We start from the raw sequence: 18,813 nt of genomic DNA on the forward strand, positions 1-18,813 counted from the left end.
TGTACCCAGTCGGCTGACACTTAGCATCACCTGGGAGTTCATTACTGCTTTACAATTCCATGATCATTTTTGTTCTTGCTGCGGCTAAAAGGATGGAAATACTAACAAGCACAATAGTCTATGATCATATAAAGATAGTTGTTACTGAATTTTCTCCAAGAATCATTTAACCATCAGATTTACCATTGCTAGCCTCAGGTGATGATCTAAGAATTTTTCAAATGAATGTGTCGTAACTTGGTGCTGCAGGGTAGCATTAAAAGGATAATCGTTTCAGAGGGAAATATTTTTAAAAACCAAAAAAGGGGAGATTATTTCCTTTCTTTTTAATCTTTCATGTAAATTCAATTTAGTAACGTAAACTGTATTATCAGTTTCAGAGGTAGAATTTAGTGATTCATCAGTTGCATATAACACCCAGTGCTCGTTGCATCAAGTGCCCTCCTTAATGCCCATCACCCAGTTCCCCCATCTCCCCCACACTCCCCCCCCCGTCCAGCAACCTTCAGTTTGTTCCCTAGAATTAAAAGAGTCTCTTATAGTTTGCCTTCCTCTCTGTTTTCCTCTTATTTTATTTTTCCTTCAAGAGGGAATTATTTTTAGTTTTAACATACATTTATCTTAAAGTCCAAGGAATAGGTATGATGTGTCTGTCTGTTGCTTCTATCACTGCTAACCTTTACTGTTAGTTTTATAATGTATATGGGGTGTCTGCTCTTGGGGGGGAATGTTGGTTTCATTGTTTTTAGTAAAAGCCTCAGGATTTGTTCAGGAAGAGCCTAGTGCAGTGTTTGCCGCTCAGCTTGGGTGAAGGGTAATCCTTGGCAACCTGTCAGGGATTCAGAGACCACTGGGGTCTGCTGGACGCTCAGAGTTTCTCCGTGGGAATGACTGGTGACAGCACACAGCAGGTGGTCCGCTCAGTACTGTCACCTGGGGCAGCAAGGGAACCCAGCCCAATTTGTCATCCCACAGTATCCTGTCAGCAGTTAAAAGTCTTAAGCACAAAACCTTTAACATTTAAGGCAAACTTCCTCCTGGTATCTTTTAAAAGCAATTTCCGTGGATGGAAATATTAATACACAGTGCCCAAGTTTTGCACATGAATATTTAATATTGGATTCAAATGATATGTTGTGTGATCGATAGAAATGTTGTGTACTCTATAATTTTACTAAACGAAATGATGCCGATTACATTGCCCTCTACCTGACAAAGAGGTGAGAGTGTAGCTGATAATACCGGGTAAAATCACCCCTCTTCCTCCTCTCTTTCGTTCATTTTGTTTGGTTTGTAGATCTGTGAAGGATACCTTGAAATACATTTTGAAAGGACTTTTCTTTGGAGTATTAAAAAAAAATTGACCCAATTCTTAATTATTCATCATAATGATTCAAGAGTAACATGCAACTTTGAAATCCCCAGATTTCCATTTTCAAGATCCTTATCTGATTGATAAATACCTTCCCTACTTGCCCAGTAGTAATACCTACTTCTACTTATTGAGTGCCAGGGTTGTGCCAATTCCCTTACCTGGATTATTTATGATCCCTAAAAAATCCTGCAAGAGTACCATTACCATTGTTTTCAAGATGGGAAAATTGCATTCTGGGTGGCTAAGTGATGCGCTCAAGGACTCAAAGCTAGTAGGAGATAAGATTTGAACCAGATCTATCTCCAAAGTGCAACTCAGCCTGACTCATCTTTGCTGTTACCCCTAAAAGCCATGCTGAGAGTCATGAAATGGCCCCAAAACATGTCCTCGATGGGAGAATGCAAGGCAAGAAAGGCCTTACGTAATTTGGAAACTGAATAATCAGACGTTGAGTATTTTTATCAACTAGAGTAAAAATCAAAATTGGAGAAGTCAAAAACGAAAAAAAACAAAATGGGGACTTGTGAAGGAAATGAAGAAAAGCCAAAGAAAATGAAAAAAAAAAAAAGAGAGGGATCAAATAAAAGTAAAAAAGGGCATCTGAGTTTCACATGCAAATAATAAAATAGAAATTGGGAAGGAAGTCAAGGAATTAAAAATCACTAAGAATGAATCAGTAGCCAGGAAAAAAATTTGTCTAGAGATACATCTATATATTTTTTCTTTTTCCTGAAAAAGTCAATAGGATCTTTGTTGGCTTACCATAATGCTTTTGCTTTACATCCTGATAATATTGGTCATGAACATTATGTAAGTTAGACTGGTTTTGCTTGAGACTGAGCACTGCTTATGGTGTTGCCAGTGGTGTAAGCTGGGAGAAGTTCTGGTACAAAATGCCATTGAGTCTCAGGACCAAGAGCTTTGGCTTCATTTAACCAATGTGCCTAATGGTGGAGCCATCATTTTCAGTTTGCTCTCACATACCTGAAGTTTGACAAATGGATATCAAGCTTATCATAGTTGTAAGCCAAAATTACAGTCTAGTGTCTGCTCCTTATTCAAAATGGATGAATTTTGTCATGCTCTTCTACTGTTGCAGCATCATTAGACTCTCCATTTCCTCAAAAGTATGGTGGCAGTCAGACATTCAACAGTGTTCTTCTGAGTAGAATAGAAATTTTGAATAGAATGGCTCCTGATCTGTATGTTAATATGTATATAACTAATAATATATATTTTTATTAGGAACAAATAAGCCACCTTGTATTCTTCTTTGCCATATATATATATATATATATATATATATATACACACACATAATATATAGAGATCTAAAAATTATAAGGTCAAATATACACATAAAATGTAATTTCCAAAACAAATAAGTAGTTGCCATTCAAAAGTGACCTTGAACTTGAGTTGCACTGACATGACTTTATATCATTATCTTTGAGCCTTCCTGGAAAATATATTTTACTTACTGGCAATTGGTCTTCTCTTTTCCAACTTCCTTAGAAGATAAAATATTGGTTATAAAAAATGTTGAGCCTTTTTCCTATTTCATTCTAATTAAATTAATTAACTGTGATTACCCTTTGATAATTTTATTCTATTGAATTACACCCAGAAAGTACTTCACTTGTTTGCTGTTGTTTATTAAACCGGAAAGTGTAGTGAAGTCTGCCATACCTTATGTGAACTCTTCCTTTTAAGAGGATTTAAGACTAAAGGCTGTTGAGAAGAGGGAAAGACACATGTAAACCTTCCCTTCTTTATCTTCTATCCAGCTACGTCTACATCTACAACCGGGACAAGCCATCTTGTAAAGTGTGCAGAGAAGGAGAAAACTTTCTGTGTGAATGGAGGCGAGTGCTTCATGGTGAAAGACCTTTCAAACCCTTCAAGATACTTGTGCAAGTAAGAAAAGCAATCCTCTGTGTGGCTTATGTCCGTAACTGCTTCTTTCAGATGACTCCATGTCTCATGATGTCTTGTTGCTTCTTTTCCCGATTTTGTTGCATCCTGTTGAATAATGCTGTTTTATTTGTAGAGTGTTTTGAAAAGTTCACACCATTTGTCATCTCCTCTGTTACATCCAGAATTTTTTGCTTGTTTCAATTTTCTTTGTGCCTTTGTATTTATAAAGTTGCTTTCCCCATGGTTTTCCTCACTGGTACCTAGAAGAGATGTGCAAATATCATAGAGGCCTATAACTTTTGAAACCTCCTTCTCCATCCAGTATATGAATGAGGCTGTAAGATAATGTGCCTTTTTACCCCAATGATCACCTGCAAAATGAATAGGACAACTAAAAGCAGCAGAAGGGCAGAAGATTCTTTACTTATGCATCTGTTACACTTGGCATTAGTTTATTGGTTTACAACTATTCTAAAAATGGAATTTAGGTGATCTCACTAATAGGAAAAAAAAAACCCAAATTGCACGTGTTTGGAAATGCATTTAGTGTGTGTACCATCATTGTGTGTAGAAGGCAGAGTGTTCTTTCATGCACTGCCCTTGTTTGGAGATATATTTAGAATGGTGCTCTTTCCAGTGACCTGAGGAAGTTGATGCATCATTAAGAAGGATCACAGTCATTCTTTCTTAACAGGCAGATTGAAACAATGATATTACCAGTACATTAAATATTTAAACCTTGCAGTTAAAATTAGTAGGTCTTATTAAAACCACATGTTTATTGTGCCATGCCTTTTAAGTCTCCTCTTGATATTCAGGCTGTATGTGGGACATGGACGCATATAATGTGATATGGTAAAAAATGTGTAATGTCCCATTGAAATGATGAAAAATTCATATTTATTTTTCAGTTGCCTGATGTCTGTGTCCCATTGTTCTAAAGTAGCAGTGATTATCATAAAGGAGGAAAAAAACCATGCCATCATAAAAACTACCTCCTGCTCCAGAATATGAGCTTGTGGCTTACATGTGGACAAAGAAGAGCAAGTTTGTCAGAGACACAGCTGAGCTAATAGAGCAATTAGCAAAATGGAAAAAAAAAGGCACAAGAAATAATTAAGAAGGCCATTTCCCCTTTACATCATATATATAGTATAGAAATATTTATGTGCCAGTTCTAAGAAAACCTTTTATTTTGTATAAGTTACAAAGGACATCATTAAAGACACATGTTTTAAAATCATCACATCAAACAAAAATACCATTTTTGTGGGAAATGTTTTGTCACACCCTGTGCTGTTCTAGACAAGGGCTGTCTGTAGGGTGTGTCATAGACCTCAGGTACTAAGTACAAGTGAACAAGTACCTCCCAGAACCACTTTCTTGCCCTCAAAAGCTTTTTTTTTTTTTTTTAAGCTCTTCTTATAAAAGAGCAGAAGTGGTTCCAAGAGAAGACAAGTTTTGGTAGTTGTGTAGCTGATTTTATCAATGAAGACAGGCAACTTATAAGATTAAATATAGTCTTTTAGAGTGAACAGAAGACTAAAAATCACAAGAATAGAATTCTAATCTCAATTACTAAATATCTCTTTCACAGAGATAGGTAATAGCCTTAAGCCAAGATAAAACTCATTGGTAAAGGCCTTTTCAAAATTTGAAAGCAAGGTGAAAATGAAAGAGCATGTAGAAAATTATTTCTTCTGGGTCCAAATTACTTCATATGACAATGAGTGTTTATTGGGTTAACAGTAATCCTACAGATTCACTTTTTGATCACGAGTATATTGAAATCTACATACCTATAGTAAAAAATAAAAGTTGGTCAGTTTTGGTCTTTGGTTCTGCTGACTTGCTGTGAACACAACACAAACATAGCACCCCCATATTTATCATATTGAATTGAGATGAAGAAATTTTATAATCTCCTCCAAGGTTTTCTCTCATCGAAATAGAAGCAAACAGAAGCTGAGAATTATAACCTATAAAATATGAGGTTCATTTATTACATGGGGAAATTTTGTTATTCCGTCCTAATCTTAGTCAAACCACCTAATTGTTTTAATAAATCGCCTTAAAAAAAAAAAACAACATTGAAATTATAGGTCCTTAAGTTCTCCTTTTTAAACAACTGCACCCAAATTATCTATGTCTCATACAACTACTTCTTGAGGAAAGCATCTGAGACCACTATATTTTAATTATAATAATGAAACATCATTTTTCATCATCGCCTTTGCAAAGATTGACAAGCTGCGTGGGTGCATCTGATAGTTTCTGAATACCTCTAAGGAACCAGCACAGTGATTTTCCACATATTAATTTCAGCTGTTCTGCAGCCCTCCCACGTCCTACACAAAACATGCAATCACATAAGTGCTGTTCATTTGTTCCATTTTGGTATTACGCCAACAACCGTAATTTTTTTTCACCCACCAGTTTTTCATTAAATTTTAAGCCCAATCCAGAAAAAAAAAAAAAAAATACTTGCTGTATATTTTTTTAATCTTGAAGTGAAATGTTTGTTATTCCTCTAATAAATATTAAAGCAGCAAACCATGAATGAACACTCTGTATCCCCCCAAGCTCATTGTCTAGTGGGTTATGCTTGTCTTCCACTTCTCAGCAGATTGGCATCATAATTTTAGTTGGGTTTTGGGTTTTTTGTGGTAATTATAATCTTTCAGAAAAGTGTTAAAACGTTTATCATTGGATCTTGTTGGAAAGAAAATCTTTGACACCTATGATTTGATAACTGTTTTACCCCCTTTTGAACCATCTTTTTATTGAACCATCAAAGCAGGCTAGTGCCTTGAGGAAAGAATTAGAGTATATTTGACATCCAGAATATTTCAGGCCTTTTTTGTTGAATGAAAGTGTTTTTTTTTTAATCCTTGTATTAAAAACATCTTTAACATAAAAAAATAATCACTACTCAGAATTGAAACAAAGGCACGTAATATACCATGTCCTTTGATAGTATACTGTTCACTAGACCACATGAATAGACACAGAAAACATAAAAAAAAAAATGCTACATTGGCTCATCATAGTCCTGTGTACGAAGCCAGTTCATAGTTTCCATATGGTCCATCTGTCTAAAGCAAAACATTGCTGAAGCATGAGCCACATCGTTCAAAATCAACTTTATCCCATGACTCAGAAACACCACAAGCATGGAAGTTTCCAAGTTGTCTCTCTGGTCCCCTAATCCACTGTTGTCTTCTTGGGAGTTGAAGTAGAAGACTGTATAGCAGATTTCTTTTGTCTCTCCACTTAGAACAAGGTGTTCCAAATGGATTAACCATGTAACAGCTAAACACTTCTCTGAGGAGAGGTTTGCTGGTTACTTGGACATTCCCCTGGGGACTGTGTGGGAATTTCATCGGTGGTTCTCATCTTTTATATTGCTCTTCTCTCCATAGTAATTTAAAATCTATCCTGGGGAAAAAATAGTTACCATTCCAGATCACATAAAGACAGAAGAATCATTCCATCTTTCACCTTTTGATGCCCTGTGTAATCGCATGGTTCAAAGAAGCAAGACAATTTGAAATAATGTCCAGATTTTCCTCTTTGCTTTTCCCCTTGTTCTTGTATATCAATTCTCCTGAATAGTTTCAGTAGAGAACTATTTTGGAAGATGTTGTTGTGATTTTTTTTTTTAATCTAAAAATGATTTTATACCAGGCCATATTTTTAAACCCATTATGTTGTCCCATGGACAGATGTGGTTTTCCCATGAGGGGATTAGAGTCTTAACCACCAATTTTGGTGAACGGTCTTGATCCCTTTCACTTCAACTCTCTGGACAATATCTTTATGTATAATATAGAGTTAATATGTTCTCCGAATTTCTTCCCAGGGAGTCCAGGAAATTAAATGAATTCATTTCTGCTAAAGTATTTCTAACTCTGGGGAAGCAAGATTTTTTTTTTCCTTATAATAAAAAGTAAATGGTAGTATTACATTTTCTCTGTAGACATTAGACAAATACATACACCTGTCTTAACAGACTATGCTAGCATGTTTAAAAAAAAAAACGCATTTCTTCATTTTACTTAACATTAACAGTTTTACTTGGTTTGGTGGGGCTACCAGCTAGCTTTATAACTTTGCATTTGACAGATCATATAATATCTCTGACCATTTTCTTCCTTATAAGCAGAAACGAGAACAGAAACAAACACAAAACAAAAACCAGAAACAAAACACACAAAACTTGGGAAGATGGGAGTTGCCTTCAAACATGAACTTAACGATTTTGTATCATTTATGAAGCTGTGTAGTATATACAAGGGGCTTTAAAAATACACATAACTAGGAGATAAAGTCACAACAAATATGTTATAATAAACTCAATAAATGAAACATTAAACATTTGTTTATAGAACAACTATATCTATGCCAGGCATTTTTGAAAACACAGAGAAAATGGAAGGCATGGTCTCTGGTCCCTGGGAAGTTAGTCTGTTTAGGAAAATGAAGTAGCTAAAATAGTAAATCAATTAGAGTGAATATATCCCAAGTGGTGCAGTGCTGATTATTATGCTAATGAAAATTGAAAGAAGGAAGAGAAAAGATGGGAATAACTTGGAGAAGACTCTATAAACATAGCCCGCATTTATGGAGTGTTTTCCATATACCCGGCAGGCATTGAGACTGCAATAATCTTTCCTGCAAGACGCAGTCACATACATAGCTAGACCAGCAGCTCCATTCTGGGACGCAAAACGGCTACAAACAAAACAAAACAAAACAACAACTTAGACGTGAGGACCAGTTTATGAGCTCCAAAGGCCAGGCAGATGACTCTTGGACATTGTGAGAGCTAATAGGGAGTATTTAGTAACTTCTGGAGCAGGAGAGTGACACAGTAAACATAGAAGAGATGTTTAGGGAAGACAGACTTCCGTACAGGCTAGAGAAATTTGGGGACTAGGTAAGGTGGGGCGAGAAAGTCAGAGACACTAGCTAAGGTTAAAGTTTTATGAAATCCTGGCATAAAAATGATGATGATATTTATAACACTTTTTAGTAGCTGCATTAGCATAATTAAACAAGGGGATGATGGCTCGAATTCATGGTTGTGTCCTGTGGACTCATTATCATGGCTATAGAGGAGAAATTTGAAATGGATAAAAGGAATATATATATATATATATATTGGGTCAGAACCTCCAGTCCGTGAGAACAGACTGCTAACTGAACTCTTATTCCAGCCCTAGAAGAGTTCATTCTTCTGAATGGGTGTGACACTTGCCTATGGCACTTCTCTGTTCTTAAAAGCTGTAACATTTAACAGATGGAGAAGCATCTGTGAGAGAGAGTGAGTGCAACTCTGGTGGCTTAGATCTGCGCTTGAGATGACCACATCTTCTATTTCTTCTGTGTTTCTTGTGCATTGAGAATCCTGCTACGCACTTACTAGGTAGTTATTAACTCATTTTGACTTTCACTCATTAAGGCAGATTGAAGGAAATCCTTTTGTCCTTATAGAAAACAATTTAGGTGTAGTTCTGCCTAAAATCAGGTGCACTGACTAGGTGTTCTTAATAGTTTGCTTCCCTTTTTCTCCTAAAATCAGCTAGGGTGGCCACATATTTATTAATTTTCTTCTAAGAGGCAGGCTCTGTGCTACTGCTTAGCTTGAAGTACTGAACAAAAGCCATGCTGGGCTCTGCCCTCACGGAGTCTGTAGGCTATGGAAAGTAGCAAACATATTTCAAGTAATTAATTTAATTACAAATGGTAGGTGTGCCGGGTGCCATGATGGATATTTAGGGAGCTAAGGAAATGTTTTAGGGGGGACCCTAATCAGAGGTGGAGACTCTGGGGTGGGGGGAAAAGTATATGAAGCTCTTGCCTTGAGAAGCAAATAGCCGACTTAAAACACAATTTTGAAATGTTTATATTGAATTATTTAAGTAAAATGGGAATATTTAGTTGCTTCGTCATAAAATGAGGCTGGCAGAGTAGATAGAACTGTAAAGTTCTGAGTCTCCAGGCTGTTGGGCTTGACAGGGGGAGGACATCCTCCAGAGAGGAAGACCAGACTACAAAGTAGCACTCGGTATGTCCTCGAGTCACAGTGACGCGGAGATGTATTGGATGTAGATTGATCCCATAGCCGATGAAATTGTTTGACCCCAAACTTACCAAGATACATCATGTCAAGTAAACAATGGCGAGAGTTTGAGTCTGCAGATGAGCATTTCAGAGCAAGCTGTGCAAACAGAGCTCTGGGAAGGGCACCAAAGTTCAAACAGGACGGGTTAATTCATAAACACTGCCACCGTCATTATTGGGATTGTATGTCTTAGACATTGAAAAACAACACTGGAGAGCCAGGACAACTCTGATTTTTGTTTTTCCTCATATTTACCCATGAATCCAGCGTGGCCACTCTATGTTTACCGTTATCTTCTGGCTTGAGAATAAGTCCCCAGATCATATTAAATAAAAAAAAGGGAAAAGTGGTGATGTGTGCTCGCTGAACAGTAACGGGGAGATATACAGGGTTGGATCTGAAGGAAATGTTCCTGAAACATTTTATATTTAATATTCTTTAATGACGTTGAAGAAGGCCTTCCCTGGAGGAAATAAATATCTTTTACAGATGATGCCGTAAAGAAAACTGAAATATGAATTAGAAAAGCATATACAAACCTCAAGCAATTTCACTTAAAGGTAGATAACAGAATGAGGTTCATCGTGGGGAAATGCAGACTAAGAGTAACAATACATTTGGGAAAGAGTAATCTACAACACAGATACTCAAGCAGTGAGTGGGTGAGGTCTAGCCAGAATGCCGAGCAGGGGAAGGGGTGAGAAGAGTCAGCACTTGCAATGTGATACTGTAGAAAAACAGACCAGCACTAGTTGAGCTACTGTAGACACTGCCCACTCTAGCTTACGCGGAATGAGAGCAGAAAGCCTTCCCATCTAACACTTAAACTCACTGAGATTCCTTAAGATGTATTTGTTGGCATTCCATTAGTTGATATTTGTAAACATTAAACACCAAAGAAATTATTTCAGAGGTTGTACAGTATGAAGGAGATACCACAACTGGTTTCGAAGTAGAGCGAAAAGACAATAGGGGCTCTTCTTTTTGAGGCAAGGTATTTTTTTAAACTCTCCAAATATCTCATTGTAGGGTGATGACCAGGAGGGAGGAGATATCAGATATAGACCTTGTTTCCCTTTTCCTCTCTGATTAGGGAGGGCCTGATGAAAATTCACAAAACCAAGAATAAAGGGTGTCTAAGGATGGTTTAAAAATTGACCATAAATTTGTAAAACCACAAAACCACTTATAATGGTTTATAAAATTAGCCAATGGTAAATACCTAGAAGTTTCTTGGGGGTCTGTAAGTATCTTTGAATATGTCTAGCGGCTCCACCAATAAAGGGGAAATAGTGTTCAATTAGAATATCAAAACCTTACCAAGCACTAAATCGATTCTCAAAATACATGCAAGTACGATTTATTACATCATAAGCATATCAGGATAGTCACCAAGTATTAAGGTTTTTGTTAAAAACAGTTTTTGTTTAACAATACTATGTTCAAGTCTTGCTTACTAGATAGTACTACTTTATTGAATCCTAGGTAAACTGGCAATAAGTAATAAGATTTCATTTTGAAGTAATAAGTTATTATTAAAGAGTTATAGAGTCTTTTCCAAATTCCAAACACAATGTTAAAGATTTCTATTTAGGGGAGTGAGTCTGTGAGAGGGGCATTGGAAGCTGCTGTTGGAAAAAAAAAATATTTAGGAGTCAATAGAGGAGAGTCATCTGTCATAAACTATAAGAATAAAAGCCAGACATTCAATATTGAACTGTACTTGGCAAAATAATTGACTATATCAAAGTCTCTTTGATACAGTTCTTTATTGGACACTGCATTCTGACACTCTTAGGCTCGGTTTACAAACATTTTGTGAGAGCTTTTGACAAGGCAGATACTGAGTTAAAATTAGAGATATAGAATGATCAAAATATGGTCACTGTCCCAACCCAGACAGGCAAGGGCAGTGAAAGAGATGGGGACAGGGTGCAGTGCGAGAGCCCAAGAGAGAATCGTCAGCCAGGCTGTGGGAGCCAGTGATGGGGAGATGGAGGTCAGGGAAGGGTTGGTTGGAAGAGGTGATACTTTTAAGTTCAGACAAACTGTGAACTTTAATTAAGCACAAATGCAGAACAAAAATTATTTATCATGTTAAGAGCAAATACTAAAACAAAAAATAATACTAATTTTCATCTACTCTGATCAATGAAACAAATGGTTTCAGAGACAGAGACATTTGAGGCTATAATAGAGGCTTGATTATTATTCATACAGATTTTTCTAAGAAATAAAATTCTTGGAATTTTCCCAGACTCTTGCCAAAGCATATTGTTCAAAATCAGATTAAGTTTACCGTACTCTTACCTCCAAAGAAAGTGGTAGATTGGATGCTTAATGTAGAATGCTAATTTAGAAATACGTCAGAAGCCAGACAGTCTCCTTGTCTTTCAGAAGTAATTCCATAGAAGTTAATCAGAGCTTATAGATCAGATGAATTTCCGTTTGCATATGCTTTCTGTATACAATCAATGCATTCTGCAGTTTGCTTACATAAAAACTATCTCAGTCTCTGCTTCCTTCCATTTGATTTGGTGACAACTAGATGTTCACAAAAGTTACATAATGACTATTGCTACATGCTCGAATTGCTTTAGGAATAGGTATTTGCAATTCGTTTTCCCTTCATGATGGTCTTAAAAATCCATCCTATTAAAAATGTTTTTTCAAAGTCCTTGACCCCTCCCCAACCGGTAACACATTCAGAAGAAATGCTAGTCAGTTTTCATACAGTGACTCCATGTGTTAGGATGAGCATTGATTCCCAGAACCTTTGCGGTGAAAGGAGCCTTTGATAAATCACTTAGTTAAGTCCCTTCATCTTATCACTGAGGCCTGATGAAGTCAAAGTCAAATGGACTGCCCACATCCAAGCAGCAAGATAACTGTGGTGACAGGATAGAGGGACTTAGTCTCCATTTTCCAAGGTCGGCGTCCCAACACCTTGAACTTTAATGTACATACAAATCTCTTAGGGATCTTGTTAAAATACAGATTCTTATTCAGTAGTTATGAAGTGGGGGCCCAAGATTCTGCATTTCTACAAATAAGATCCCAGGAGAGGGGCGCCTGGGTGGCTCAGATGGTTGGGCGTCTGCCTTCGGCTCAGGTCATGATCCCAGGGTCCTGGGATCGAGCCCCGCATCGGGCTCCCTGCTCCGCGGGAAGCCTGCTTCTCCCTCTTCCTCTGCCTCTCTCTCTCTCTCTCTCTCTGACTCTCATGAATAAATAAATAAAACATTTAATTAAAAAAAAAAAAGATCCCAGGAGATGCTGATGCTATTGGTCCATGAACCACACTTTGAATAATAATAAGGCTTTACCCTAAGAAAATTTATCTGAGTGAAGGTAAACATTAGCATAAGGGTATTTTGGGTTCAGATATAACTGATAGCTCCAAAAAAGATTGGCACACCTTCAGCAGATCTGGTGTTACTGTACCAAATAGTCTATATCATCTTATGATGGAGATAAACCACCATGCCATAATGTCAGTTTCCTAGGAAACATCATTTTAGAAGTTCATACTAATTAGAAAATTGATTGGGCAAGAGTTTTGATCCACTTCACCCAGTTGTCCTGTGCCTTCTCACTCAACATTGACACCCAAGATGCATAAATGACAATTTTCTAATAAATGCATTCCTTCTCTCAAGGGACTCATGATTCTTCAGCTATATGTTAATTTCCTGATCCTTAAATCAGTGCACTTCTTACCTCAAATGGTTCTCCCCTACCTCCCCCGCACCCTGCCATACACAAGTGTTCGTGCGCCTTATACCATGTTCATTGCATGGAACAAGTGGATTATTGTGTGATCAATATGAGAATTCTAATTTTTATCAAGAATGCAAACAGGTAAGATGAAATGGTCATTATAGAATATATCCTTAATTCTGGATTACCTGCTTAATTGTAGGGTATGCCAATGTGGATTTGTAGTCCTGGTTCAGAAACAAATAAACAAAGACCCTGTGTATTTCAGAAATCATTATGTGAAATAAATTCTATGGAAAACAGGTTTCCATGTATTTTCCTCATATATCTGTGAAGACATTCTTATTAAAGCATGTGTAATGACATCTTTATGAAACATGGCCCAACCTCACAGACTACCATTCTTATTTCTGGATTTCTCTGGGTAGATCTTCCTCTATTCACTGCTGCAAACATATTCTAACCAAAAATAACCAGTTGAATTATATAAAAGTGTTTTGAAGGGTTGAAAAGAGCTATACCAATACAAGATGCTTGTTGTTAAGTTTATTGATAATATGCTAATGATCATAATTACACTTTATGTTTGCACAAGAACTCACGGGACTAAAACTCAAGAAGTGCTAGTATTTTATCTTACATGCCATTCTTCATGAAATAGGAAAATTAGATATACCAAATCACTTGGTAATACTTTTTTGGCATTGAATATGGTTTTAAGGGGAATGAGAAAAATATCACCCTTACATTTGTAAAAATGAATAGTTGTATTCACATTTCTTTGATGCCAAAAAAATAGTGTTTATTCTTATTTACTCTGAGAAGACAGGGTCATGTATAAATCACGAGGTATGTGCTGTCACTGCTACATTTTATTAGGTGTTTTGCATGATCATTATGGTATAGCTAAACTATTAATAGTAATCACGGCTACGGGTGTTGAGCATCTATAAGTTTATTTCCTTCCTAGAACCTTTTGATGGCCCTCTTTCCTAGAGTATGTTATTGGGTACAATGAATCCAATATGAAACGCTTTTGTTACTGGTATAACAGCAACAAAAAGAGCAGTTAGAAAGGACTTCCAAAGTTAGGCGCATCCCCATTGCATGACCTTATGAACGATATGGGTGAACGTATGTGAGTAAAATGAAAAGTTTATACCATTGAAAGATAGTTTTACCTTAGATGCAAAATGACATCTATTAAGTACAACTATAGAAGAGTAGCCCTTTAAATTTTTAAAAACGTATCTGCCTTTGATTTGGGATCCATGGATGAAGTGAAATGTGTGCTAATAAATAATCTGCTTTTTTTCTGTCGTGCAGTATTAAAAATGAGACCTAATCTGTAATACCTTTAAAAAAAATTGGGAATATGGTTGTTCTTGTCAGTAATTGCTAGAGTATGTAAGCGCTTGACTTCTATGGTAGTTCGATGATTGAACTAACATAAAAGTAGCTATGAATGTACAGAATTGAGTGTATAGAGGACGGAAAGGCTCAGGATCATTTAAATAATAAAAGATCATGGATGGAACCGTGTAAGTCCTTATCAAAACCAGCGTTTTAACAAGGTCGGAGTCAGTGCCCAGTGGCAAATAAGGGAAGGTGACTTAGTGGCCCAGGCCTTGCCAGCCCTATTCAACTTTTCAGCCTCCCTTGAGTTAAATTTAAGTCAACTGTTCTTAGGAAGACTGAAGCAAACCACAACAAAAATACATGCCCCGCAGTTGTCGTGGAACTCGGTTTTCTAAATGTGTTCTTTTCCTTTTCTTTATGTTGTTCAGTCACCAGGTCATTGTAGGAATCTCCATATTCCATAGGAGGAAAATTGCCAGTCTGAAAATTCAGTGTCTATAGTGTTCTATTGCTTATCACATTTTTGCCCTCTAGGTGCCAACCTGGATTCACTGGAGCAAGATGTACTGAGAATGTGCCCATGAAAGTCCAAAACCAAGAAAGTATGTTAAAATAATCTGAAATTTGCTTTCTCCCCCAAACTACAGCAACAATTACTACCACTTGGTGCTTTTACAGTTCAGTTGTAACTGATTCCTTTTGTCCTAACAATGGTTTAAGCACTCGGGGTGTAAACTCATTCAGTGTGAGCTTGTTTCACTGTCTGCCAGCTTGGGCCCCAAAGATCATCGAGGTAAATGAGAAGGGCCGGCCGAGATGGCCAGTGAGGCTGGCAACCATGGCAAGCAGGCCAACCAAAAAAAAAAAAAAAATTTCCTTCTAACACCTTTGACCAAAGCTCTCAAATGGAAAACAGACTCGAAGAATACCTCCGACTTCATTGTAGGTGAGTCCCTTTGGAAGAAAGCTGCCCATTAAGATGCTGCCATCTTTCCGTCATGTAGATGCTAGGACCACACTTTGTCCAAATTTTGAATCCTTTGGGGGAAATGCCAGAGTCTGGAAACCATGGTTAGGACAAAGACTCAGTTCCTGAGGGTGAACTCACCAAGTTCAGTCAAATGACACTGAAGGAGCTTCTTTCTAGCATATATTCACCTCTTCTCTTTTTCTCTGTTTTTTCTACCATTGTTTTTTGTTTCTTCTCTCAGGTGCCCAAATGAGTTTACTGGTGATCGCTGCCAAAACTACGTAATGGCCAGCTTCTACAGTACGTCCACTCCCTTTCTGTCTCTGCCTGAGTAGGAGCATGCTCAGTCGGTGCCGCTTTCTTGTTGCTGCATCTCCCCCCAGATCTCACCTAGAGCTAGATGCGTTTCACCAGGTCTAACATTGACTGCCTCTGCCTGTCGCATGAGAACATTAACAAAAAGCGATTGTATTACTTCCTCTGTTCGTGACTAGTTGGCTCTGAGATACTAATAGGTGTGTGAGGCTCCGGATGCTTCTGAAATTGGTACTGAATAATGTGATACAAAATGATAGTCAATATCACACAGTGCAATTATAATAAAGGCATTTAAAAGTCTCACTTTTATTGATAAAATAAAATAAAATCATTCCGCTAAACAGTCCATCTTCTTTATAAAAAATGGCAACATCCTGGAAAGGATGCTGCTAAGTTGTAATCAATATGCACTTGAAATGATGGTAAGTTAATTTTGGCTCAGAATGTGTTATTTATAACAAATAAACATACTCAAAAGAGTTCAGATGTTTCTCTTCATTAACAGTTTGCATTTAGGTATTTAAAAATGCACTGACTAGGAAAATTACAAACAAACATTTCACAGCAAATGAGATATCCTGGCTTCTCCTTATGTTGCTTAGGAAACAAGTGATTCAGGACTAGTTTAAACAATCATTTATTTATATTAGCATTCCTTTATGCTAGTTTCAATGATAATTTTAGGGACAAATAGGTTTTTTTAAGATATTTATTACTTACTTTGAAATATAGTAGTTTACCTCTAGATAGATACTTTTAAATGCAGAACTGGGAAATTTTGATGGATCTCTATGACTTTGTGAAGTTTTGAACATCATTCCTAAGCAACCCAGTTCATACGTATATAATTTGCATGGATAACTAAATTATATAATTTGTCCTGCTGTTACAAACTGGGCTATTGCTTTTAATTCTGGAGCTTTCAAAGCATTATATTTAAGGTGGATTCCATATAGTTATCGACTGAGATCAGAGGTCGACAAATTTTTTTTTTTCCTGTGAAAGATCAGATAGTAAAGCCTTCAGGGTTTGCAGGTGATAACATCACCGGCACAAAGCACTAATTCTGCCAACTCAAAAGCCGCCATAGACAACGCATGAACTGATGAGCATAGATGTGCACTATTAAAAGTTTATTTACGCAACTAATGAATCATTGAACACTATATCAAAAACAGTGGCTAACTGAACATAATAAAAAAAATAATAAAATTGTATTTACAAAAGCAGACAGTGGGCTGGATTTATCGGCCCCTAATTTGGATTGTCAGTTGCTCAGCCTGAAAAATATTTCACATAGCTTATCGGTGTAAATGCACGTAACACAAGAAACGGTGATGTGAGCCAGTCACTTGGGGACCCTAAAAGAATCAGATTTACCTTTACTTGCATGCATGCAAAGAATAAGATTCTGTTCCTCCTGTTAACACTCATGGAAGAATAAATTTCATGGAAAAATTAATTTCATATGCATTATGGGGAGATCACATGCATAATACTCATTTATTCGTTTATTTAGAGAGGTGGTGCTTTTTGTGTATTTACATAGATGTCATAGGCCATTTTCTGTTGGAAAAAATTAGTAAATTGGCATTTGCTAAATTTTCAAACACAGTCTTCCCTTTATCCACAGTCTTTAAATAATATACATTTAGTGGACAGAATTGTTCTCCCCATAGCCATAGATTAATCTTTTTAAAGGTAGATAAGATGCAAAGTAAAAATAGAAGTGATAGAATTTTACTCAGTATAGTTAAGCCATTCCTTTTAGAAATCAGTTTGTATTCAAATACCACAGATTTAGCAAATCATATGCCTTTATAAATATGATAGCATTATATTTTAGAATTTCGTGAAAATTCTGAACGTTTATATTATACTTAAATTTTTGGTGTTATGTAGAGTTTCTTTGTGCACTGGAAGCAATGTTAGGACCCTGTCTAGAGAAAAGCATTTAAAAAAATGAAGCTATTTCCCCCAAATAATGGTGCAGTTTAGAGCTGACAGTGGTAACCAGAGAAAATGTTTTCAACTTCTATTTTAGACCATTTTCTTTTTCCTAAGATACCATTTCAAAATAGCTTTTATGTATTTAATCAGAGTGTGATTCCTTAAATAAATTTTTCAGTAAGCTTTCGATGGCACTTTTGGAAGACATCCAGGACGGCAGCATTCCTATTTACCCTGATGTAACAAAGATTGATAGGAAGCACAGTTATGAACAGAAGCTGTAAATGGCCCGGCATCGATGCCGCCTCAGATCTGGAAACACAAGAGCTGCAATTCAGAAACTGCTTTCCAAAGTTGTCTTGCCCAGAGTTAATTTTCTGACCTCTATGTCTTAAGTTCTCAGTGTTTATTCCTGCAAATCCCTATAGAGAAGGCAGGAAAATAAATTTTGCTGCTTTAAGAACTTTATGTTCAAGTAGCAATGTCGTCTGCGCGAAGAATAAAAAATGTCGCCACGGTGGTAATGATTAAAACTTAATTGTGTTCATACCATCTGAAACACATACATAAATTTTCAAGGAAAAACTATTCCCCAGTTTCGGAAAGAAACATTTTTTCAACTTATCAAACTACATTTTCAATTGAAGAATGACATTCTAAAAGAATGTACAATTCTTAAAATGCTTATTAATGCATAACTTACGTTATTAGGATTTGATGCAGTTTTTCTGATCAGAGTATCCTGTGGTCATTTATTGATTTATAAAAACAGATTTAAAGTATGAAAGAAAAGAACAAATGTATATTTTATAGGGCTTTCTTGAAGGCAGCCATTTGCTTTGAAATTAAACGTATTTGGAATACTTTCTAGGAAAATGTTGTCAAGGTTAGTCAGCTTCAAATTTGACCTATCTTGACACAGAATTCCTACTTTAAAGGACTGTATTCATCATTGTGGGGTATGTTTGTGGTGGGGGGAACTATACAGACAATTCATACCTGATTTGTAGATTTGTTGGACAGGAAAAAAGCACTCACAGCTTCAATGATTAGAGGCAATATGGAACAAGTATGTCA

At 36.6% G+C, this 18,813-nt stretch overlaps 1 protein-coding gene across 5 annotated transcripts in view; it reads left to right on the plus strand.

The window, feature by feature from the left end:
- NRG1 (neuregulin 1) overlaps nucleotides 1-18,813 on the plus strand; it is a 1,087,163-nt gene that overhangs the window by 1,047,799 nt on the left and 20,551 nt on the right. For 2 of the 5 annotated variants that reach the window (XM_088020943.1, XM_088020944.1), the window contains 2 exons: nucleotides 3,163-3,292; nucleotides 15,710-15,768. In XM_088020943.1, the coding sequence (XP_087877069.1) occupies nucleotides 3,163-3,292; nucleotides 15,710-15,768 (189 nt within the window). Of the gene's footprint in view, nucleotides 1-3,162; nucleotides 3,293-15,032; nucleotides 15,101-15,709; nucleotides 16,219-18,813 lie in introns of those variants that run through there. The other 3 variants (XM_028087580.2, XM_028087581.2, XM_088020945.1) reach the window with 3 other exon arrangements.

The sequence above is a fragment of the Eumetopias jubatus genome, unplaced genomic scaffold (assembly GCF_037043125.1).
Source record: "Eumetopias jubatus isolate StellerSeaLion01/CBP00866 unplaced genomic scaffold, mEumJub1_p1.0 scaffold_2, whole genome shotgun sequence".
NCBI lineage: Eukaryota > Metazoa > Chordata > Mammalia > Carnivora > Otariidae > Eumetopias > Eumetopias jubatus.